The sequence below is a fragment of the Mobula hypostoma genome, chromosome 1, assembly GCF_963921235.1.
Source record: "Mobula hypostoma chromosome 1, sMobHyp1.1, whole genome shotgun sequence".
In the NCBI taxonomy this organism is placed as follows: Eukaryota; Metazoa; Chordata; class Chondrichthyes; order Myliobatiformes; family Myliobatidae; genus Mobula; species Mobula hypostoma.
Genome location: NC_086097.1, coordinates 142072770 through 142097507, shown reverse-complemented (window position 1 = coordinate 142097507; position 24738 = coordinate 142072770). Strand labels below are relative to the sequence as shown.

Here is a 24738-nt window from a genome sequence, read left to right as displayed (position 1 = left end):
CTAAGAAACCGTCATGCTACTGTGACAATTATAGCCACCTGGGCTCGGGAGTACTTTGGAAAACCATTGTCACTCAACACAGTCCGTTGCTGCATCCAGAAATGCAACTTGAAACTGTATTACGCAAGGAGGAAGCTATACATCAACTCTATGCAGAAATGCCGGCGAGTTCTGTGGGCCTAAGCTCATCTCAGATGGACCGAAAGACTGTGGAACTGTGTGCTGTGGTCAGATGAGTCCACATTTCAGCTAGTTTTCGGAAAAAACGGGTGTCGAGTTCCAAAGATGAAAACGGCCATCCAGATTGTTATCAGCGAAAGGTGCAAAAGCCAGCATCTGTGATGGTATGGGGGTGCATCAGTGCCCACGGCATGGGTGAGTTGCATGTATGTGAAGGTACCATTGACTCTGAGGCATATTAGGATTTTAGAGAGACATATGTTGCCATCAAGATGACGTCTCTTCCCGGGACGTCCATGCTTATTTCAGCAGGACAATGCCAGACCACATTCTGCACGGACTACAACAGCGTGGCTTTGTAGACACAGAGTGCGTGTGCTTGACTGGCCTGCTGCCAGTCCAGATCTATCTCCTATTGAAAATGTATGGCGCATCATGAAGAGGAGAATCAGACAATGGAGACCACGGACCGTTGAGCAGCTGAAGTCTTATGTCAAGCAAGAATGGTCAAAATTTCCAATTGCAAATCTACTACAATTAGTATCCTCAGTTCCAAAATGATTAAGAAGTGTTATTAAAAGAAAAGATGATGTAACACAATGGTAAACATGCCTCTGTCCCAACTTTTGCTGAGTGTGTTGCAGCCATCAAATTCTAAATTTGTGTATGTTTACAAAATACAATTAAGTTGGTCAGTAAAACTATTGAAAATCTTTTCTTTGTACTTTTGCCAGTTAAATAAAGGATCACGTGAATTAACATATCACAGATTTTTGTTTTTATTGCATTTTGGAAAATATCCCAACTTTTCTGGAAATGGGGTTTGTATATACACTTTTAAATCCTTAATAGCATGAGCATTTCTAAATATTTGAGAAGACAGAGCTTCTTGCTGACTTCTTGGTTCTTCTGAAACTTGACCTTAAATGTATTGGGTGTTTGAGTTGAGCATAGTTCCATGCTAAATATCAATAGCCCTCACCTAATGAGTTCAAAACTTAATTTTTTTTCCCTGATTACATTTTGAAATAATAAATTACTTCTAGTTGTGAGACTGTCTCAAACCATTTGTTTCCTCACTCAAACTGATCAGTGTGGATTAGCTATTTTATATCAAAATACAAATATGAAATCTTTTAGGCTGGCTCAGCCCATCCTTCAGAAAGACCAGAATTATGGCTCAAGAATGCTGATATGTGACGAGCTCTTTGTGGAATTCTTTGGCCTTGGGTCATGCAGTTATAGCATGTAAGAAATGGGGTAAGGCCTAGTCTCTGAGCAATTTTAAGCAAGGATCATTTAACCAAATCTATAAAGGGTTTTGTTTTTCCTGCCAAAGGAAAAAGATGTTTAAAAAGTTGTAAGGTTATTAGAGTAGGGAGAGGCTGTTTAGAGCTAGCACCTTAAATTGGTAAAATTATTATAACTCTTTAAACATTTTATTTTCAGCTATCAAAACTGAACCAAAATCTACAGAAGTTAGGAAGCCCCTGTCTGCAAAGTCTCCCTTGGGTAATGAGTGTTTGTTTTATTTCTCCTTGTATTATTGTGCATTTCACTTTCTTTGCAATACTCCTCCTCTCCCCATCCCCAACTTCATCGGGCCGTCACTGACAGCAATGGTTTTGCATTAGCTCATAACTTTCCACACTCCTGAATTTTCTTGCTTGGGATGTAGTTACATGTGCACCAGTTGTCTCCTAGTACTTCATTTATATTGGCATTCCTCGTGTGTGATTAGAGGATGCATTTTGGAAGACATAAACACGAGATTTGGTGGATACTGAAAATCCAGAGCAACATACAGGAGACGCTGGAGCAACTCAGCAGGTCAATGAACAGTTGACTGGAAAGGAAGGTGAAGAAGCCTGAATAAGAAAGTGGGGGATGGGAAGGAGCGTATGCTGGCAAATGATAGGAGAAACAAGGTGAGGGGGGAAGATAGGTGGGTAAAGAGGGAGTGATGGTGAGAAGCTGGGTGGTGATAGTCGGAAGAAGTAAAGATCAAAAGAAGAAGAAGGAATCTGATAGGAGAAAAGAGTGGACAGTAGGATAAAGGGAAGGAGAGGGCACTAGAGACAGGTGATGGGCAAGTGAGGAGAAGAGAAAGGGGCAAGAAGGGTACCAGATTGGGGAATGGAAAAAGAGAGAAGGAAGGTGAAATTACAGGAAGTTAGCAAAAGAAATGCTCATTCCATCAGGTTGGAGGATACCCAGACTGAATATGAGGTGTTGCTCCTCCAATCTGAGTAAAGTACTTGACAAAGCAGTCCACCAATCTACATTGGGTCTCATCAATGTAGAGGAGGCCACAACGGGAGCAGTGGATACAATAGATGACCTTGTCAAACTTGCAGGTGAAGTGTCACATCATCTGGAATGACTGTTTGTGGCCCTGAATGGTGTTGAGGGAAGAGGTGTAGGATCTAGGTGTAGCACTGTCCCACTTAACAGCGGTAAGTTCCCGGAGGGAGTTCAGTGGGGAGGGATGAGTGTCCTATGTGTTGTTGCTGTGACCTCAACCAACAAGTGCATTTGAACATTCTATCATTGTTCCGGTTTTGTGATCATGAGTTGGTTTTCTGCTCTCTTTCCCATGAGTCAGCAATGCTAAAGCCAATTACATTTTTCCCATCTTTGGACTAAACTTCCACCTACATCATTTGAATGGTAAGGACTGGGGATAATTGTGAGCTCTGATCTGTTGATTCATTCACCCATAGATAAACTCATATAGTCAAGTTTTAATCTGATATGGATATATGTCAATGCCATTCAGATCACTTGGCAGTCAAGGCTACATTGAACAGTTGACCACAAATTTGGTGCTCTTATTTTGGACGTTTGCTTTTGATGCAAGTAAAGCTTCCTTGTAAGTAAACACCAATAACAAATGAAAAACCTGATTTCCAGTGGGGGGATCCTCAGTTTGAGAACTGTGGTATAACCTAAACTGCTCATGGAGTCAGTTCAAGAGACAGATAGATGTTTATTTGTGAAAGGATGTTTGAGGAATAGGAAAGAGCAGTGTAGTATTTTATACTTTTAGGCATCTAGCTAATTTAGATGTCATGCATTGTTCATTACTGTAAAATAATGTCATTGTTCAACACATAACTAGATCAACCTAATCTAGAAACAATTTATTTTTATCAAGATTATAGCTTTCTTCTTGTTTTGATCTTAGGTGAGACGGGTCGCCCAAAGACTACTTCTACAGCCTCTATGAAGAGTGCTGGCACTACCCCAAGTACGCCAAGCACACCTCTTGGTGTGAGTAGTCCTGGAACACCATCATCTAACACTTCTCGGGCACCCAGAACACTGGCTCTGAAGACAACAGCTGCTTCTGAGGCAAAAAGAGTGACACCCATTTCCCGTACAGCTTCAAAACCCACTGTAGCAGCAGGTCCAAAGCAACCACGACCAACTAGTGCCCCAGCTCCAGACCTAAAAAATGTTAAATCAAAAATCGGATCCACAGATAATATCAAACACCAACCTGGAGGAGGAAAAGTAAGTGGTTTCCTATTTGAAGATAAATGAATGCCAGTCATTTTATTCAAGCACACTTTGATAAATTAAGTGAGAAGTAAGCATTGGAAAATTGAAATGAGAAAAATAGTAGGGGAGAATGAAGCTTCCTTTGTTGATCAAAGTTCAACCATGTAACATACTAATACTCCTTATTTTAAAAAAATGACTTGAATTGAAGTATTGCCTTCTGTTTACTCAGAATATTCAAACAATGCAGAACAGTCACGTAATCCAAGAAATTTTTGAAAGTGCAGTTCTATTTTTAAAAAATGCTAATATACTGTATGTAACTTTCTACTTGTTCTAAATATTCATTACTCTTAATAATTTCCTCATTAATGTTTGGACTATTCCTATTACTCTCGTTGAACTTATTTATCTTTCTGATTTAATATTCTATGCACCTTGTATCTTTTGAATATTCATTTGTCTTCTGTTTCACTCCTTGTTCAGCTCATCCATTAATTATGGGGCAATATTGAAAATTATAAAAGTATTCCAAGAAATATCAAACACTTAGTTTGAAGATGTGTATTATTTCTGGAAGGTTGTATTCTTCCGAAAGAAAATTATCAGATAACATTTGAAAGAGTAAATATAATTGTGAGGTTTGACCTGAAATCGTAACTCTATGAAGTTTACTGCCCAAGATTCACTCCCCATTCAGTTACTGAATAACCTTCATTTTGTTTCCTGGCTTTTAACTCTAATTTGACTATTGTAAGAATAATATAGAATTTTATGGCATAGTCCCAACTGTGCTTGTAACCCAGTGAAGCATGTTTACCATTTTTGTTAACTCGCCTCTGCAAGTTTTTAAATTATGTTATAAATTGTGTAATGTGGCCCCTAAAATCTAATCAAAATTAAAGTCTATAATACTAAGTTTAATGTTAGGAGTACAGGAGAAAACTATATAGGGTTAATTCCAATATTAGGACTGCTGCATTGGAAGTTTCATAGTCATAGTTTATTGATCCCGGGGGAAAATGGTTTTCGCTACAGTTGCACCATAAATAATAAATAGTAATAGTAATATTACAATTAGTAAATAGTAATAGTCATAGAAATAATAAGTAGTAATAGAATAGTAATAGAAAATAGTAATAAATAGTTAAATAGTAATATGTAAATTATGCCAGTAAATTATGAAATAAGTCCAGGACCAGCCTATCGGCTCAGGGTGTCTGACCCTCCAAGGGAGGAGTTGTAAAGTTTGATGGCCACAGGCAGGAATGACTTCCTATGACACTCTGTGCTGCATCTCGGAGGAATGAGTCTCTGGCTGAATGTACTCCTGTGCCCAACCACTCCATTATATAGTGGATGGGAGACATTGACCAAGATGGCATGCAACTTAGACAGCATCCTCTTTTCAGACACCACCGTGAGAGAATCCATCCCCACAACATCACTTTTAGTTAGTAATCTTATAGCAAAGAATCCCCTTGCATTATAATAGGGGAGAATTTTTTATTCAATTTGATAGCAATGTGATAAATTTGAAACAGTTATAAAAATAAGTGAAGTCGTAAAGTTTTCATGGCAAGGTGGCCTAGGTAGCAAATTACTGGAAAAACAGTGATAGAATTATTGAAAATATTTGATTCAAAAAAGGCCATTCTTGTCTGTGTCTGTATGAAAAGAGCTACACAGTTTAATACCACCATTCAGTGCAAACTCCAATTTTTCATGTATAGCCCTGTAAGTTTTAAATGTGATGAAGTCTTTACTATCCTTTCAGACAGCAAGTTCCAGTCTTTATCAACCTCCGGTGATTTTTTTTCACTTATTAAATCTACTTTCCAAAGTTTTTGATCTCTCTATTATAGGAAATAGCTCTTTCCTGTTTTATCTGTATATACCTTAATTACATTTCTTCTCACCCACCTGTTCCAAAAAAAGATCGTGGCTGCCCAATCTTTCCTCATAGCTAGTCTTCTAGTCCTGGCAATATTCTTTGAAATTTAGAGACAGGGGCTACAGATGCTGAAATCTGGAACAAAAAAAAATTGCTGGCAGAAGTCAGTCAAGCAGCATCTGTAGAGGGAAATGGCCAGCTGATTCTTCGAGTCAAGGCTGTTAATCCAGAATGAAAGAGCAGAGGGAAAATGGCCAGCATAAAGAGGTGACAGAAAGGGGAGGGAAAAAGCTGGCAAGCAGTAGATAGGTCCAGATGAGAGGAAGTAATTGGTGATGGAGGAGGGAAGAGTGGAAATAATGACAGGCTAGGGCAAGAAAGGGGTGTAGATAATGGAATCCATGCACCATCTTCTGTTTCTATCAGATTCCATCATCTGTAATTCTTTGTTGCCTCCACCTATCACCTACTAGCCTCTGTCATTATTTTCACTTTCCCTTCTCCATATGGATTGTGCAAGATTCTACTCACCCCTACTGTAATCCTAACTATCACTGAAGTGCCTGTTAACAAACACAAGAAAATCTGCAAATGCTGGAGATACAAAGCAACACACGCAGATTGCTGGAGGAACTCAGCAGGCCAGGCAGCATCTACGGAAAAGAATAAACAGTTATCATTTCAGGCCGAGACCCTTCATCAGACCCTGATGATGGGTCTCAGCCCAAAACATCGACTGTTTACTCTTTTCCATACATACTGCCTGGCTTGCTGAATATCTGTTAACAAATCTCTTTGATTCCTATATGGAACCAATTTTAGTGCTGATCTCACTAGTAATTTTGCTTCATTGACTAGACTGCTTTATGGGACCTTTTCAGACCATGCTACTACAAATCAATCCACGCTTATTGTTTTCGACTTTGCTGTCATAAATAAAGATTTATACTGTTGCTCAGAATTCATTCTAATAAATTGCACATTACTGATGTTAAACTGTCTGTCCTTTGTCTAAACAATCCTCCAATTCCTGGCCCACTCCTGGAGACATAGAACACTGCAGAACAGCATCAGACCCAATGGCTCACCTGTCCACTGATGTGCACCTCTACTGTAGATCTCCATGCCCCTCCCGTCCATATTCCTGTAACTGTAAATGTTGAAATTGAACCCACATGCACCATTGGCAGCTAATTCCATGCTGTCACCACCCTATGAGTGAAGAAGATTCCCCTCATGTTCCCCTTAAACTTTCCCCCTTATCACCATTAACCCATGACCTCTAGTTCTAATCTCACCCAAGCTAAGTGGAAAAACAACAGGAATTCTGCAGATGCTGGAAATTCAAGCAACACACATCAAAGTTGCTGGTGAACGCAGCAGGCCAAGCAGCATCTGTAGGAAGAGGTGCAGTCGACGTTTCAGGCCGAGACCCTTTGTCAGGACTAACTGAAGGAAGAGTGAGTAAGGGATTTGAAAGTTGGAGGGGGAGGGGGAGATCCAAAATGATAGGAGAAGACTGGAGGGGGAGGGATGGAGCCAAGAGCTGGACAGGTGATAGGCAAAAGGGGATACGAGAGGATCATGGGACAGGAGGTCCGGGAAGAAAGACGGGGGGGGGGGAACCCAGAGGATGGGCAAGAGGTATATTCAGAAGGACAGAGGGAGAAAAAGGAGAGTGAGAGAAAAAGAATGTGTGCATAAAAATAAGTAACAGATGGGATACGAGGGGGAGGTGGGGCCTAGCGGAAGTTAGAGAAGTCGATGTTCATGCCATCAGGTTGGAGGTCAAACAGTCCTTCCAGGTGAGTCAACACTTCACCGTGAGTCAACTGGGGTGATATACTGCGTCCGGTGCTCCCGATGTGGCCTTTTATATATTGGCGAGACCCGACGCAGACTGGGAGACCACTTTGCTGAACATCTACGCTCTGTCCTCCAGAGAAAGCAGGATCTCCCAGTGGCCACACATTTTAATTCCACATCCCATTCCCATTCTGACATGTCTATCCACGGCCTCCTCTACTGTAAAGATGAAGCCACACTCAGGTTGGAGGAACAACACCTTATATTCCGTCTGGTAGCCTCCAACCTGATGGCATGAACATCGACTTCTCTAACTTCCGCTAGGCCCCACCTCCCCCTCGTACCCCATCTGTTACTTATTTTTATGCACACGTTCTTTCTCTCACTCTCCTTTTTCTCCCTCTGTGCCTCTGAATATACCCCTTGCCCATCCTCTGGGTCCCCCCCCCCCATCTTTCTTCCCAGACCTCCTGTCCCATGATCCTCTCGTATCCCCTTTTGCCTATCACCTGTCCAGCTCTTGGCTCTATCCCTCCCCTTCCTGTCTTCTCCTATCATTTTGGATCTCCCCCTCCCCCTCCAACTTTCAAATCCCTTACTCACTCTTCCTTCAGTTAGTCCTGACGAAGGGTCTCGGCCTGAAACGTCGACTGCACCTCTTCCTACAGATGCTGCTTGGCCTGCTGCGTTCACCAGCAACTTTGATGTGTGTTGCTAAGTGGAAAAAGCCTGTTTGCTTTTGCCCTATCTATATCCCTTGTAATTTTTTATATGTCTATCACATCCGCCCCCCCCCCCCCCCCCCCCCCCCGGCGATTCTCCTGTACTCTCGGGAATAACATCCTCGCCTATTCAGCTTTTCCCTGTAATTCATGTCCTCAAGACCTGGCAACATCCTTGTAAATTTTTATCTGATCTCTCAATCTTACTGGCATCTTTCTTATGCGTGACAAAACTGCATCCAGTACCCTAAATTTGGCGTCAGCAACATCTTATGCAACTCTTACCACAATATCCCAATTCCTGTACTCAGTGCCTTGATTTATGAAGGCAAATGTTTTGGAAGATCTCTTTATGATCTTATCTGTCTACTTTCAAGGAATGATGGATCATTTTTCCCTGGTTGCTTTATTCCATGGCACACCTCAGACCCCCACCACTTTGTGTGTAATACTTTACTCTGGTTTGTCCTCCCAATGTGCAACATCTCACACTTCTCTGCATTAAATTCCTTCTGCCACCTTTCAGCCCTTTTTCCCAGCTGGTCATGGTCACACTGCAAGACTTAATAGCTTTCCTCACTGTCCACTGTGTCCCCTGTCTTGATGTCATTTGCAAATTTGCTGATTCAGTTCATCACATTATCATCTAAATCATTAATATAGGTAAACAACCACAGACTCAGCACAGATTCCTGATGCAAACGATTAGTCACAAGCTTCAAGTCGGAGAAACAGCCATTTGCCACTACTCACTGGCCTCTCCCACTAGGCCAATGTTGAATCTAGTGGACTACCTCATCTCAAATGCCAAGCAACTTAACCTTCTAGAGCAGCCTCCCATACAGTTCTTGTCAAGGGCTTTGCTAAAATCCATGTAAACAACATTAATGACTTTTGAACATGAGTATTGTTTCATCAGCCTTCTTGGTTACCTCCTCAAAACTATAAGATTGGTTAGACATGACCTACTTTCCCAAATCAGGCCTTCTCTATCTGAATACATATACAGTATATTCTGTCCCTTAGAAAACACTTTTAATAATTTAGCCACGACTGACTTCAGGCTCACTGACCTATAATATCGTGGTTTTTAGGAGAGTGGGGGTTGGGTGGGGTATGATGTGGAAACCAAGCAGAAAGTAACTTAGTTGTTTCCAATCTGAAGATATTTTGGAATATAAGTACATAAATAACTCAGAATGAATTCAAATATATTGGAAGTAAGAAGTGTGCTTTATTTTTAAAACATTGATCTATTGTGTTTTGTTAGTATGTATTTTAAATGACTAAACTGGGTTAATCATTTGTTTCTTTTAAATTTCAGAACATTCTCTCTTGAGTTTCTCCCTCATTACATTTGCCTGTGTACTTGTTTATTTTTCCATCCCTTTTTGGTTGTTTATTTAGGCTAAATCAGTAGAGAAAAAACCCGATCCAGTAAGATTGAACCGAAAAGTTGAACCCAGCACTGTGACTCGAGTAGCTAAAACCACAGCTACGAAAGATAGCCAAAAACAAACCAATGGCAAAGTGAGTGGATGACAGTATATATGTATATTTTTTCATTATGTTCATTTTTAAGTTGATACATATGTAAGCATTTCAATTTCATTCGTTTTTCGAGCATTTCTGCAGATTGTTTATATCACTGAACGATGCAATCAATTACCGCGCTAAGCTTTTACTTCTAGGAGCTTCGGATCCAGTCAAGCTTAACAACTTGCACTTTTACTTCTGATTTTCAAGAAAACATTGCTTTCCTTCTTTTCCTTCATTCTTCCCTTGGTTGCAGTATGTTATTACCCCTAGCCACTCGCCTACATCCACTGCTGCCATCTTTCTTGTCCCTAATGCCTGTAGATGTCTTTTTGGTCCTTATTCTCAGAAGGAATCCACCCAGACCATTGATACTTGTTTCTACTCTTTGATTAGTTGTATTATCTATTTTCAGTTTATCCTTCGAACTTTGCAAATTTCTTTCGAATAGTAAATAGCTTTATTTCAGATGTCTTCAGAACCTTTGTGAAAATGTGCTTCTATCACCTTTCAACTACTGCATTCTAGGTCACAGGGTGGTTAGGGTCTCTATTTTGTCATTTATTTTAAATTCATTATCTTGGCTTACTAACCCATTTGCTTAAGAAATGCTTTCTTCTAATGTGCTTTATCAAAGGCAGTAATTTTTTTTATTACAGGTCCATTCAATTTTACCTACTGTAAAGAGTAAAATTCAAACTTCACAGACCTTCCTTGTAATAAGGCCCCATCCTTGGTATGATTCTGTTAATACAGCTCAATACTGTCTTCAAGAACATGAACTGTCAATTCTGTTTCAGTCAAAGCATTATCACTTATTTCTAATAGTTCTGTGTGATTTTTTTTCTTTATTTTCTCATTCGTTTCTACTCTTTGATTTAGTTGGTATTTTTGTCATCAGCTTTTCTTCATAACCTTGCAAATTTCTTTCTAATAGTACTCTAATAGTTTTATTTTAGATTTCTTCGTAAGCTCTATGAAAGCTTTTCCAGAGTCTACTTCCATCACCTTTCAATTTGCAGCCTTCATCAGAACACTTGTTATTACATCAAAGAACTCAGTCTAGTTGGTCAGGCACTACTTAGTAAAAAAAAAGTGTTGAATGTTACTTTTTAACCCATCTTTCCCTGGTGAAAAATTCATTTTGTCTTTGAAAATGGTTCTTTGTAATTTTACCACCATAGGTAAATTGGTTACCAAGTCCATCTATTTCCTTATTTGAATAGCTTACAAAATTTGCAGTCCTCCGATCTTGTGACTGCATTCCCGTAATCAAGTAGGAATCAAAGATTCTGCTCAGGGCTTCTCTCATGATATATCCTCTCTGGACTATGTACCTTGATAATTTTGTCATGTTTTTTCATAAGAGAAATACAAAGTGTCGGTTTTCCCTGTCTCCATATGAAGATTTCTGATTTCAAAATGTGAATAACTGTAGATACTACAATCTGAAATAAAACAGAAAATATGGGAAATACTCACAGGATCTGTGGAAATCGAAACAGAATTGAAGTTCATTTCAGAGACTTTTTATTCAACAAGATTTCAACTAAAACATTGAGATTTCTGTTTTGTATTAATTCCTTCTGTTGATTTGAGAGGCCTGGTGGTACAGCAGTTAGCACTTCTGTGTTGAGGACCTGGGTTTGATGTTGACGACAGATATTGTTTATATGGAATTTGCACTTTTTCCTGCAAATGTTCTCTGAGTTCCTCCCACATTCAAAGATGTACTGGTAGGTTAATTGGTCACTGTTAATAACCCCTTCATTTGAGTAAGTGAAGAAAAATGGCAGCACTGCAGGGAAATGAGGAGAGGGGTATAGAACCGATGGATTGAACCTGTTGGGAGCAGTGTCAACGTCACCTATGATATATTGGATAATCCTCATGCAAAATTCAGTACTGAGTCATGCAGAATTGGAAACTCGCTGGTTTGAGTTCGAGTCTATTCTGAATGAATCCATCTCATCACATAGTCACAGAGAAGTTGCAGTACAATATGCTATTTTCCCCTTTGTGTCTATACTGGCTCAGAATGAGAAAAAGCTCAGAAACAGGTCTCTTAGCACATCATGTGTAAGCCAACCATCAAAGACCTATCTGTATTGGCTCATGTATCACCGTTTGGTCTTTAGTCTATGTTTACTGCTCATCACTCTGAAAAGGTAAGGATCAGATGCTTAATGGTTCTGAGGGTAGTTTATTCAGGAAGGGTGAGTAAGAAAGATGATGTAGTAGTTGTCATTAAGACAAATATATTACTAGAAAGACTGTCTTTGAGATTGTATAAAAGGAACAATAAAGGAACTGTAATGCTACTGAGCATATTTTATGGACTGGATCAAATTGCAAAAGGAAAGAAGAGACTGGGTGTTTGTTAATTTCTGTTTTCAAGGTACAATCAGTTAGTTCTATCACCCCAACTCTTTCCTGAAGTCATTGTTGAATTTGTATCTCTATTGGTGTATTCCAAATCCCAACTACGACTGCACCAATGTTTTCCTGTGTGTAGGTTGCTATCTTGTGCAGGTCACCTTTAATCTGCCATTATCATTTCTTTTGGTGGTTGAAAGAGTTTTTCTTTATTTACTCAGCTCAAGTAGTCCATGAAATTTTCAGATCTCCTGGCCTTCCCTGCTGTAAGGAGAACAGCCACATCTTCTCCAATCTGCCTGTAACATTTTAATCCTTAACACCTGCAAGCATTTGAGAAAACCTACTGCTTCCCCAAAGCCTTTACATTCTTCTGAAGCATGGTGACCAAAACTGAAAATAGCAATGCTGAGCCAAATTGAGCATTTTTTTATGCTTAGTATAACCTCCTCACTTTATTACTTTTTTTTGTGAAATCCCAAAATTGTTCTGTTAATTTGATGTGTCATAATGAAGTACTTTTGCAGAGATCCCTCTATTTCAAACTGTGGGTTGATTGACATCTTGTGCTTTACCATTCTATAAATTCTGTTCCTTACATCATGTCCCTTGTACAAAATTGTACATAGAACAGTGTAGCAAAAAAGCAGCCCATATTGTTGTGCTAAACTAATGAAATCAGTAATCAAATGCCCACTAAACTTATCCCTCTTCCTACACAAAGTCCTTTCATTTTATGCAAATTAATGTGCCTTCCTAATAGCCTCTTAAATTTATTTATTTAATAAAAATATTTAAATATTTATGGTTCTATTGCTATTTATTATTTATGGTGCAACTGTAACGAAAACCAATTTCTCCCAGGATCAATAAAATATGACTATGACTGAATTCCCCTATCCTTTTGCCTCCACCACCATCCCAGGCAGGCAGTGCATCTCAGGCACCCAACACTGTGTGTGTGTGTGTGTGTGTGTGTGTGTGTGTGTGTGTGTGTGTGTGTGTGTGTGTGTGTATATACATATATAGTAAAAAAAACACTTGGCCCACACATCTCCTTTGAACTTCTTAGTGGTAAATGCATGTCCTCTGATAGTACACATTTTTAACTGTGGGATAAGATACTGGATGTCTACTGTATCTCTGCCTCTCATAATCGTATAATCCTCTGTCAGATCTCCTCTCAACCTTCACCATTCCAGAGGAAGAAACCCAATCTCTCCCTACAGTGTGCTAATTGCACTGATTAATTGTCACTAATCAGAGGATTTGCCATCTACTTTTTGATGGTCATGACCTCTGATCCAGTTGCTGCAGTCCTTTATCTGAAAGCATAAATTGGGCTGAGCTAAAACAAAGGTGACAGAGGCTGAATTTTGTGATTTGATTCTTTACCAATAATTGTTCTTTTAAGCAATGCAATAAGTGGTAAGGAAACAAAATCCTCCCTGTAAGGCTCTAAAAATACCATTTCTTGCTAAATGTTTTTGAATCATATAGTTAACATGTTATACTAATAGGGTTGGGTCTATTGTATATCAATGGTCACGTATTAGAATGACTAAAGATGGCAGACCTGCCATACTCTTGCTTGCTCTTATTTCATCTCTGTTTAGCACAGATTCATCTGATTTGACAACAATGCGTATATGTAGGTGGCAGAGGGAGGGGTTGGTAGGAGAAAGGAGAGAGAACATCCAGATGGTGCCTCAGAAGCAGTCTTATCTTTCAGAGGCTGAATTAGTGATGAAATCTGCTCCCATAGTAATTGATTCATATAACATTCAGCTCTGAATTTATAATCGTCTGCTGCACTGCAGCCTTCTACTGTAAAGATCTTCTCACTGAACTGACTGCCATCTATATTTGGCACAGATGAGATATTTTTAGGGTAAAGGTGGCATCATGCCAGGAGTGATCTCTCACGATAATCCAAGCTTTGAAGTGAAAATATCAAGAATATGTTTTCCTATTTTGTTGTAAAAGAGCAGCTCACAGTTCACTTTTTTTAAACATAGTCATCAATTACATTTCTCCAGTTAACATTATAAAATTTTTTAGTCCTTTCCCTGTAGTTTCTGCAGCAACTTTATTCCCCATAGTTAAAAAAGTTGCAGCTGATTCTTCCCTGATAACTGCTACAATCCTAATTGTCAACCTAAAACTTGATATTGCTAAAACCTTTTCAGCTAGTTTTGGTCTGTGTCAGTTCTATAAATGTGTCCCCTGCCTTGTTCAGAAGACTTTGGATTAATCCATATTGATCAGACATTCGCCTGAAATAACTCAGTTCAAGTCTTAAGTTTTCTTTCCCCCCAATTTCTTGGTCTTACTGAAGAACTGATTTAAAGTTAAGCCTGTTTCCCTTAGCAGCTGCCTCCAAGCATTTGTTTAATAAGCCAGTCTATTGCAAGACCAACAGACCAACGCCATGTCTTATGTGCGGTCTTTACCCATGCAACTTAGAACTGATCTCAGCAGTTAGATGAAGCATTCATCTGTCACTTTTACAGATGGGTTGAAAAGATCTTGAAGAGAAGCAGTGGGTCATCTCCAGTGTTGTTATCAATACTTATTCTCTTTCCAATAGCTTTCAAATTATCCAGTCAATAATGCTTGCCATTTTTAAGAGTTTGTTATCCCCACTCTCCGATGCTGGAGAGGTAAAAATGGTGGACGAGCTGAATAAGTATTTTTCGTCAGTTTTTACTGTGGAAGACACTAGCAGTGTGTTGGAAGTTCCAGGTGTCAAGAGTCATGAAGTGCCTGAAGTTACCATTACCAGGGAGAAGATTCTTGGTAAACGGAAAGGTCTGAAGGTGGAAAAGTCATCTGGACCAGATGATGTACACCCTAAGGTTCTGAAAGAGGTGGCTGAAGAGTTTGTGGAGGCAATAAGCAATATAATATTTTGATCTTCCAAGAATCACTAGATTCTGGATGACCAGAACATTGCAAATATCACTCCACTCTTCAAGAAGGGAAAGAGGCAAAAGAAAGGAAATTATAGGCCTGTTAGTCTGATCTCAGTGGTTGGAGTCAATTGTTAAGTATGTGGTTTAGGGGTACTTGGAGGCACATGATAAAGTAGGTTGTAGTCAGCATGGTTTCCTCAAGGGAAAATCTTGCCTGACAAATTTGTTGGAATTCTTTGAAGAAATAACAAGCAGGATAGACAAAGGAGATCAGTGTATGTTGTGTGTTTGGATTTCCAGAAGGTCTTTGACAAGGTGCCACACATGAGGCTGCTTAACAATTACTGGTATTACAGGGAATATTCTAGCATGGATAAAGCAGTGGGTGATTGGCAGGAGGCAAAGAGTAGGAATAAAGGGAGCCTTTTTTGGCTGGCTGACAGTGACGAGTGATATTCCACAGGGGTCTGTGTTGAGACAGATTCTTTTTACGTTATATGTCAATTATTTGGATGATGGAATTGAAGGCTTTGTTGCAAACTTTGCAGACAATATGAAGCCAGATGGAGTGGCAGGTAGATTTGTGGAAGTAGAGTGGCTACAGAAGGACTTAGATTAGGAGAATGGGCGAAAAAAGTGGCAGGTGGAATACAGTGTCGGGAAGTGTTTGGTCATGCACTTTGGTAGAAGAAATAAAAGGGTTGACTATTTTCTAAGTGGAGAGAAAATGAAAAAATCTGAAGCGCAGTGGGACTTGGGAGTCCTTGTGCAGGATTCCCTAAAGGTTAAGTTGCAGGTTGAGTCTGTGGGAGGACAACAATTGTGATGTTAGCACTAATTTCAAGAGGACTAGAATATAAAAGCAAGGAGGTAATTTTGAGCTCTCACTTAGAGTATTGCGAGCAGTTTTGGGTCCCTCATCATAGAAAAGAATGTGCTGAAACTGGAGACGGTTCAACGGAGGTTCACAAATGACTCCAGGATTAAATGACTGGTCATATGAAGAGCATTTGATAGCTCTGGGCCTGTATCCACTGGAATTCAAAAGAATGAGAGGTGACCTAATTGATGCCTATCGAATGGTGAAAGACCTTGATAGAGTGGATGTGGAGAGGATGTTTCCTATAGAGTGTCTAAGACCAGAGGACAGAGCCTCAGATGAGAGGGGCATCCTTTTAGAATGGAGATGAGGAAGAATTTCTTTAACAAGAGAGTGGTGAATCTGTACCACAGGCAGCTGTGGAAGCCAAGTCTTTATGTATGTTTAAGGCAGAGGTTGATAGATTCATGTTTGGCCAGGGCATGAAGGGATATGGGGAGAAGGCAGGAGATTGGGGCTGAGAGGAAAAACTATACCACCATTTCATCATAGCTGATCTGTTTTTCCTCAATTGGGCAAATGGCCTAATTCTACTTCCATATCTATGGTCTAATGATTAGGCTGTAAGTTGTATCAGAACAGGGCTGTTCTGTGTTTACCTTTCATCTGAATCTGTCATCAGTTCCGATGAAAAGTTATTAATCAGACAAAAGTTGTTCATCCTAAAACTATCTTCATAGATGCGGAGTTTTTCCCCTAAAGTTCTGTTTTGATCTAAAGTTGCCAATTCCTCCAAAACAGTGACCAAATTCAAGAAAAGTGAACTCAGAAAATGTTGAAGACATTCAGCATGCTAGACAGTATACAGTGCCTATAAAAAATATTCACTGCCCTTGGAAGTTTTCATGTTTTAATGTTTTACAATATTGAATCACGGTGGATTTAATTGTTTTTTTTTGACACTGATGAACAGAAAAGACTCTTTTGTGTCAAAGTGAAAACAAATTTCTACAAATTGGTCTCAATTTATTACAATTATTAAATACAAAATAATTGGGTGAATATTTATCCAATCATGTCAAGTCAGTATTTACTAGATGCAACTTTGATGGCAATTACAGCCTTGAGTCTGTGTGGGTAGGTTTCTATCAGCTTTGCAGTTTTTCCCCATTCTTTACAAAACTGCTCGGGCTTTGTCAGATTGCATGGGGATCGTGAGTGAACAACCCTTATCAAGTCCAGCCACAAATTCTCAATTGGATTGAGGTCTGGACACTGATTTGGGCATTCAAGGACATTACTTTGTTGTTTTTAAGCCATTCCCGTGTAGCTTTGGGTTTATGATGCAGCCACTACCATGCTTCATGGTAGGGATGGTATACTTTTGATGATGTGCTGTGTTTGGCATACGCCAAACATAACGTTTAACCTGATGAACAGAAAGCTCAATTTTGGTTTCATCAGACCACAGGATCTTCTTCCAGGTGACCTCAGGGTCTCCCACGTACCTTCTGGCAAACTCTAGCCGAGATTTCATGTGAGTTTTTTTTTCAACAGTACCTTTCTCTCTGCCACTCTCCCATTAAGCAGTGACTGGTGAAGCATCCAGGCAACCATTATTGTATGCACAGTCTCTCCTATCTCAGCCACTGAAGCTTGTAACTCCTCCAGAGTTGTCATAGGTTTCTTGGTGACCTCTCTCACTAGTCCCCTTTTTGCACGGTTATTCAGTTTTTGAGGACTGCCTGCTCTAAACAGTTTTAAAGCTGTGCCATATTCTTTCCATTTCTTGATTATTGACTTAACTGTACTCCAAGGGATATTCAGTGACTTGGAAATTTTTTAGTATCCATCTCCTGACTTGTGTATTTCAATAACCTTTTTGCCGAGTTGCTTAGAGTGTTCTTTTGTCTTCATGGTATAGTTTTTGTCAGGATACTGACTCATCAGCAGTTGGACTTTCCAGATACAGGTGTATTTTTACTACAATTAGTTGAAACACCTTGACTCTCCACCTGGAGATGTGGAGGTGATCTTCATTTAACTAATCACGTGACTTCTAATACTAGTTGGCTGCACCCAGTGATGATTTGGTGTGTCGTGTTAAAGGGTGTGAAAACTTAAGCAGTCAATTATTTTGTGTTTTATACTTGTAATTGATTTTAGATCACTTTGTAGAGATCTGTTTTCACTTTGACAAGGAAGAGTCCTTTTCTGTTCATCAGTATCAACAAAAAAAAATTAAATCCACTGTGATTCAATATTGGGAAACAATAAAACATGAAAACTTCCAAGGGGGTGAATACTTTCTATAGGCATTGTATGTAGGAATCAAAACAGTTATGGTTTTGGATTAACAATCCTTCCATTGGAACTGGGGATATGAGAAATGAATATTGTGTTACATAGAACGTTGGGGGAGTGATGAAATAAATAATATTTATCTGGTAGGGTGCGACTGGGGTTACTGAACTGAATCCATACTTATGTCTTGTTAATAGATTTATGAGGATAATTAGAGAAAGAAAATAAATTAAAGGAATGTGCAGATCAAAACTGTTATTGAACCTAAAACCAAAAAACTAGAAAGACCAATATATCAGCCAGTGTCTCTGGAGAGGTAGGTTACACAACACCAGGTTCAGGACCAGTTACTACCCAGAACCATCAGGGTCCTGAACCAGTGTGAATAACTTCAATCACCACTACTTTGAACTGATTCCACAACCTACCAACTCGCTTTCAAAACTTCTTTACAACTCATTTTCTCAGTATTATTTTTTCATTTGTATAGTTTGTGTTTTGAACATTGGTTATTTGTCAGTCTTAGTTTTTGTATAGTTTTTCATAAATTCTATTGCATTTTTTTCCTGTAAATGTCTCCAAGAAAATAAATCTCAAGGTAGTACATGGAAATGTATATGATTTTGATAACAAATTTACTTTGGATTTGATCCTAATCAAGGATCCCATGACATTCTTGATCTATCAAAGTAGGTAAATGAACATAAACATGAGAAAATCTGCAGATGCTGGAAATTCAAGCAACACACACAAAATGCTGGTGGAACGCAGCAGGCCAGGCAGCATCTATAGGAAGAAGTACAGTTGACGTGTGGCCAATGGGAGATCCTACTTCCTCTGGTGGACAGACGTGGAATTAAAATGTGTGGCCACACATGTTAATTCCACGTCCCATTCGCATTCCGATATGTCAATCCATGGCCTCCTCTGCTGTTGAGATGAAGCCCACTTAGGTTGGAGGAACAACACCTTATATTCCATCTGGGTAGCCTCCAACCTGATGGCATGAACATTGATTTCTCTAACTTCCGTTAACCCCCCTCCTCCCCTTCTTACCCCATCCCTAATTTACTATTTATTATTATTATTTTTTTTCCCTCCTTCCCTCTCACAATAACTCTTTGCCTGTTCTTCATCTTCTTCTGGTGCTCCCCTCCCCCTTTCTTTCTTCCAAGGCCTTCCGTCCCATGATACTCCCCCTTCTCCAGCCTTGTATCCCTTTTGCCAATCAACTTCCCAGCTCTTGGCTTCATCCCTCTCCCTCCTGTCTTCTCCTATCATTTCGGGTCTCCCCCTCCCCCTCCCACTTTCAAATCCCTTACTATCTCTTTTTTCCGTTAGTCCTGACGAAGGGTCTCAACCCGAAAAGTTGACTGTACTACTTCCTATAGATGCTGCCTGGCCAGATAAATGAACATGTATTTTTCTTCACCAAAATTGAGGCATCTCCATCATTGCTGTGTTCTCCAAAAGGACAAGGGAATGCTTATAGTTGTTTGACACTCCTTTGTTTTTCTATTCACAGCGTCTTTGTCCCTATCTTGACTCTGTTTGGGCTCTTTTCTCAGTGAGATTTTTTTTGCTATTTCACAATATATAGGGTTACCCTTTTGCTGAACAGAATTAGAAATTGGGTATCTAACTTCAATCCTGACACTTACTTTGGGCTAACAAAAGTATGCAAATGACCTTAACCAGATCTTTTACTCTAAAAACATCATAGTTAAAAGAGATGAGAATTTCTTCACAAAAACAATACTATGTTCATATTGCCTTTCAGCAGTTTTCATATCTTTTTGCTCTGAATCTTGTCAAGAAAAGGAGGAGTCCACATCGCAACACAGCCAGAAAAGGCACTCCTAAACCTAGACCATTGAAAGGGAATCTTAAATGTGAGCTAGGGAGAGCATCTGTAAACCTAAACCTGGAGGGTGATGGCAAACAAGGGATTACATATTGAAGAAACTAATGGTGCAGTAATGTACAGTTATTTCCATTTAGCTCTTTCCTTTATGTTAGATGTTTTTCCCCAAATGTGTTTGTCATTGTGCAATACATCGTGAATGCGGTTGATCTACTACTTAATTGATTTTTTTTCTTCTCTTGATGATATTAATCTTGAACTCTTTGTGAGATGTACTGTATAGCAGGAAAGGCACAGCAGTGCCTTGAAATTATTTACTAAAACAGGAAATGATCTAGAATTGATTTGTCCAATGTGTCTTAGGTTCAGATTGTGAACAAAAAAGTTGATTACAGTCATGTGCAGTCCAAGTGTGGTTCCAAGGATAACATTAAGCATGTTCCTGGCGGTGGCAATGTGAGTATTGGCTTTTGGATTCTCTTTACATTAGTTTTTTGTGCATTGCTAGCATGAAGCTTATTTAATCTACTTGTAATGTGAGAATTTGTGGCACTTACAAGAAGCATACCAAATAATGTGTAGCAATTTATGTGCCATTACAGTCACTCCCAGTGATGGATTTGAGACCTCCAGTTCCTCGTCTTAATATTTGTACAAATCCAATTGCACCTTTTTGATGGTCTGCATATTTGAAACGCAAGGGTTGTTATTCCACAATTCTGATGGGCACAGTATAAAAATCTGACTTTTTGTACAAACTGTGAATCCCAGCCACGGCCTAATTGCCACGTACATGCCTTGAACCTAGTGAATAAACTCACAAAACTTGCTATTTCTTATTTGTTTATTTAATGGCCTGGAAGGTAGACAAGAATTGTTCATTTTGTTGTAGCTTCATTGGCAAGTTGTTTTCAGGAATGTAAGAATAGTATAGGTGAATGGATTAAGTGGTTCACTCTTTCAGAGAGCCACCATAGATCGACTAGGTTGAGTCATCTCATTGTAAGATTCTATGAAAAGATATTTCATCAGGAATTTAAGGAGATTTGGTTTGTCATTTAAAACATTCAAACTTTTATAAATGTACCACGGAGAGTATTCTGACAGGCTGTATTGCTGACTGGTATGGGAGAGGGGTGTGGTGGGGGGGGGGGCGCTACTGCACAGTTTCGAAAGATGCTACAGAACATTGTAAAATTAATCATCTCCATTATGGGTACTAGTCAATGCCTCAGAAAGGCAGCGTCCATTATTAAGGACCCTCATCACAAGGACATGCCCTCTTATTGTGACCATCAGGAAGGAGGTACAGAAGCCTGAAGGTGCACACTCCGCAATTCAAGAACGGTTTCTTCCCCTCCACCACCTGCTTTCTAAATGGACATTGAACCCATGAACACTACCTCAATCTTTTTTCTGTTTTTGCACTATTTTTAATTTAACTATTTAATATACATATATACTTACAGTGGTTTATTTATTTATTTTTCAATATTTATCATATATTGCATAGTACTGCTGCAGCTAAATTAACAAATTTCACAGCATATGTTTGTGATAGTAATTCTGACTCTGATAAATTAAGGAGAAATAGATTTACATTCATAGAGGCCACTGGTGGTCCACAATAGACAGGTCAAAATATCCCAGTAGGACAATGATTTGGATTCTACTTTAATACTAGTGACAGAAAATTTCCTGTTTCGGCTGCTACACGTGGTGGTGCAGAAGAAAGTAATGTATGGCTGCTGGGAATATACTCTCTTAAATCTTACAGCTGTCTTTTAATGTGTTCACTACAAATAATTTACTCTTGGTGCACTGCTTTGCATGTGGTTCATGTTGTATTTCCAACAGGACAGCACCATGTTTAAAAACAAATACCGAGCAGTGTCTCTGATTTGATGCCTCATTTGTGTTGTGAAGACTGATCTTAGGTTATCAATATTGAGTACAACTTTTCACTACATTTCCAGTGCTACTCACTGCCCAATCAACTCTTGCTGAGAGCTTGTGTACAAGTGGATTGGACTGGCATTAACTAAGATCCCTCATAGCAAAAAATGATGCTTATTGTAGTTCATTCTGTGAATAGTGTGATATTGAAAAGTATCTTGCATTATGGTTGCCAACTCCTTTGTTTGTCAGTCTTCAGGAGAGGGAAGAGGAAATATCCGGGCAAACAGAGAAATTAGTTTAATGAAATGGTTCTGTTGCCTGGATTATAATGGTGTAGTGGCTTTGGTGGAAGTTCTGGCACCCTAGGGGTCAAGTTTAAGCAATTTGAAATTGAATTGCATGCTAGATATTTGCAACCTATCAATATCCATGAGGAAAGGGAATCTGCCAACTTTTTTCCTTATTGTGAATATCTTTTGAAGTGCCAGTCAATTGAACAGACTGAAGCAGTGCATTGCAGTGGAATACTGCACAATAAGAACGAATATGCCCACGTCATGACCGGTCATTGTTGAAATACACTCAATTAATTAGATATCCTGATTGTGAAAGTGAATATCCTGTGTTCCTTTCTATCTAGTCACATATTTCAAATTGCACTTGGTAAATCTGTGTAGCTAGTGTAATTACTTTTAATTCTATTCAAGGGTCAGATCAGAAAGTAGATTATTTAGGCAAACACTGAATTTTCTGAAATATATTATAACTATACTATATAAAAGTTGAACATACTCCTGAATAGAGAGTCAACGAGACTTTGTGCATGGCAGGTCATGTCTAATCAGTCTTACAGATTACCAAAACTGTTATCAACTAGAAGAGGTTATAAAGAAGGTTGATGAAGGAAAGGTTCTGGATTGGCATTGTTGACGTGGGCTTTCGCAGAGTCCCACATGAGAGCCTGCTCCAGAAGCTTAAGACATTTGGCATTCAGGATCATAGTAATCAATTAGATTCAACATTGGCTTAATGGGAGAAGTCAGAGAGTTGTTAGGAGATGGTTTTCTCTCTGATTGGAGGCCAGTGACTAGTGGTGTGCCCCAGGGATTGGTGCTGGGTCCGTTATTGTTTATCATTTATGCTAATGATTTAGATGATAATATGGTGAACTAGATCAGCAAATTTCTGGATGACAGCTATTGGGCATCAAGAAAGCCTATCAAAGCTTGCAAAGTAATCTGCACCAGCTGGGAAATTGGGTCGAAAATGGCAGATTGAATTTAAAGCAGAAAAGTCTGAAGTATTGCACTTTGGGATTACAAATCAGGGTAAGACTTACTCACAACACGCTGGAGGAACTCAGCAGGTCAGGCAGCATCCATGGAAATGATCAGTCAACGTTTCAGGCCAAAACCCTTCCAAAACATTGACTATCGTTTCCACGGATGCTGCCCAACCTGCTGAGTTCCTCCAGCGTGTTGTGAGTGTTGCTTTGACCCCAGCATCTGCAGAGTATTTTGTGTTTAGGGAAAGACTTACACTGTCAAGAGAAAATCTGCAGATGCTGGAAATCCGAGCAACACATACAAAGTGCTGGAGGAACTCAGCAGGCCAGGCAGCATCTAGGAAAAGAATACAGTCGACATTTTGGGTAGGTGGTAGGGCACAGAGGTATGCTGTGTAGACCAAGGGATCTGGTAATACAAATCCATCACTCCATGAAAGTGGCAACACAGGTAGATGGGGTTGGTAGAGAGAGCTTGTGACACATTGGCCTTCATAGATTAGGTTATGGAGTATGGAGCTGGAATGTTATGTTAAAGTTGGAGAAGGCACTGAGGCCGAATTTGGGGTATTGTGTGCAGTTCTGGTCACCTACTTACATTATATCAATAAGCTTGAAAGAATACAAAGAAAATTTACAAGGATGTTGCTAGGATAATATCCTTAAGGGAAAGTTTGCTAGTGCTGCTTGGGGGCAGAGTTTAAACTAAAGTGGCAGGGGGATGGGAGCCAGAGAGCTGGAGCAGATAGAGGAGTCATTCTAGAGAAGGATGTTGTTAAGCTGATAGACAAAGTCAGGAATCAAAAGGTTGAGCATGTTGGGTCTAATGTTCTGACTTGGGTATATTTCAATCCAAAGAGTATTGTAAAAAAGGTGGATGAGCTAAGGACAGGGATCAGAACATGGAATTATGACATTGTACCCATTGGTGAGACTTGGTTGCAGGGGATGGGCAGGAATGACAGCTCAGTGTTCTGGGGTCCCGTTGTCTTGGCTGTGATATATTGAGAGAGATTAAAGGGGAAGGAGTGGCATTGCTAATCAGGAAAATAGTCATGACAGACCTCAGGCAGGGCAAACTGGGGAGCTTGTCTACTAAGGCTATATGTGTGGAACTGAGGAATAAGAAAGGGATGACCATGCTAATGGGATTATATTATTGATGACTCAGTAGTCAGCAGGAATTACAGGAACACATTTGTAGAAAGATTGCAGACTCTGCAAGAAGCATAAGGTTGTGATAGCAGGTGATATGTGTCAAATTTGTTCATTAAAGATTCCTTAATCAATATATAGAGGTCCCAAAAGTGAGATTGGGATACTGTATCTCCTTTTAGGCAATGAGGGCAGGTGACAGAAGTTTATGTAGGGGAACACTTTGCATCTGATGATCATAATGCCATTATTTTCAATTTAATTATGTAGAAGGATAGGTTTTGTTCTTGGGTTGAAATTTTAAGCTGGAGAAAGGCCAATTTTGATGGTATCAGAAAGGATCTGGCAAATGTGAATTGGGACAGTCTGTTTTCTGGCAAAAGTGTATGTGGTAAGTGGGAAGCCTTAAAAAGTGAAATTTTGAGAGGACCAAATTTGTATGTTCCTGTCAGAGTAAGAAAATAAGGACAACAGGTTT

The 24738-nt window shown here is 39.4% G+C and overlaps 1 protein-coding gene across 8 annotated transcripts in view; it reads left to right on the top strand.

Annotated features, from left to right (window-relative positions):
* LOC134351033 (microtubule-associated protein 4-like) overlaps positions 1–24738 on the top strand; it is a 317873-nt gene that overhangs the window by 272967 nt on the left and 20168 nt on the right. For 7 of the 8 annotated variants that reach the window (XM_063057031.1, XM_063057058.1, XM_063057050.1 and 4 more), the window contains 4 exons: positions 1630–1692; positions 3368–3696; positions 9514–9636; positions 20285–20377. In XM_063057031.1, coding sequence (XP_062913101.1) covers positions 1630–1692; positions 3368–3696; positions 9514–9636; positions 20285–20377 — 608 coding nt within the window. The remainder of the gene's footprint in view (positions 1–1629; positions 1693–3367; positions 3697–9513; positions 9637–20284; positions 20378–24738) is intronic. The other variant, XM_063057068.1, reaches the window with a different exon arrangement.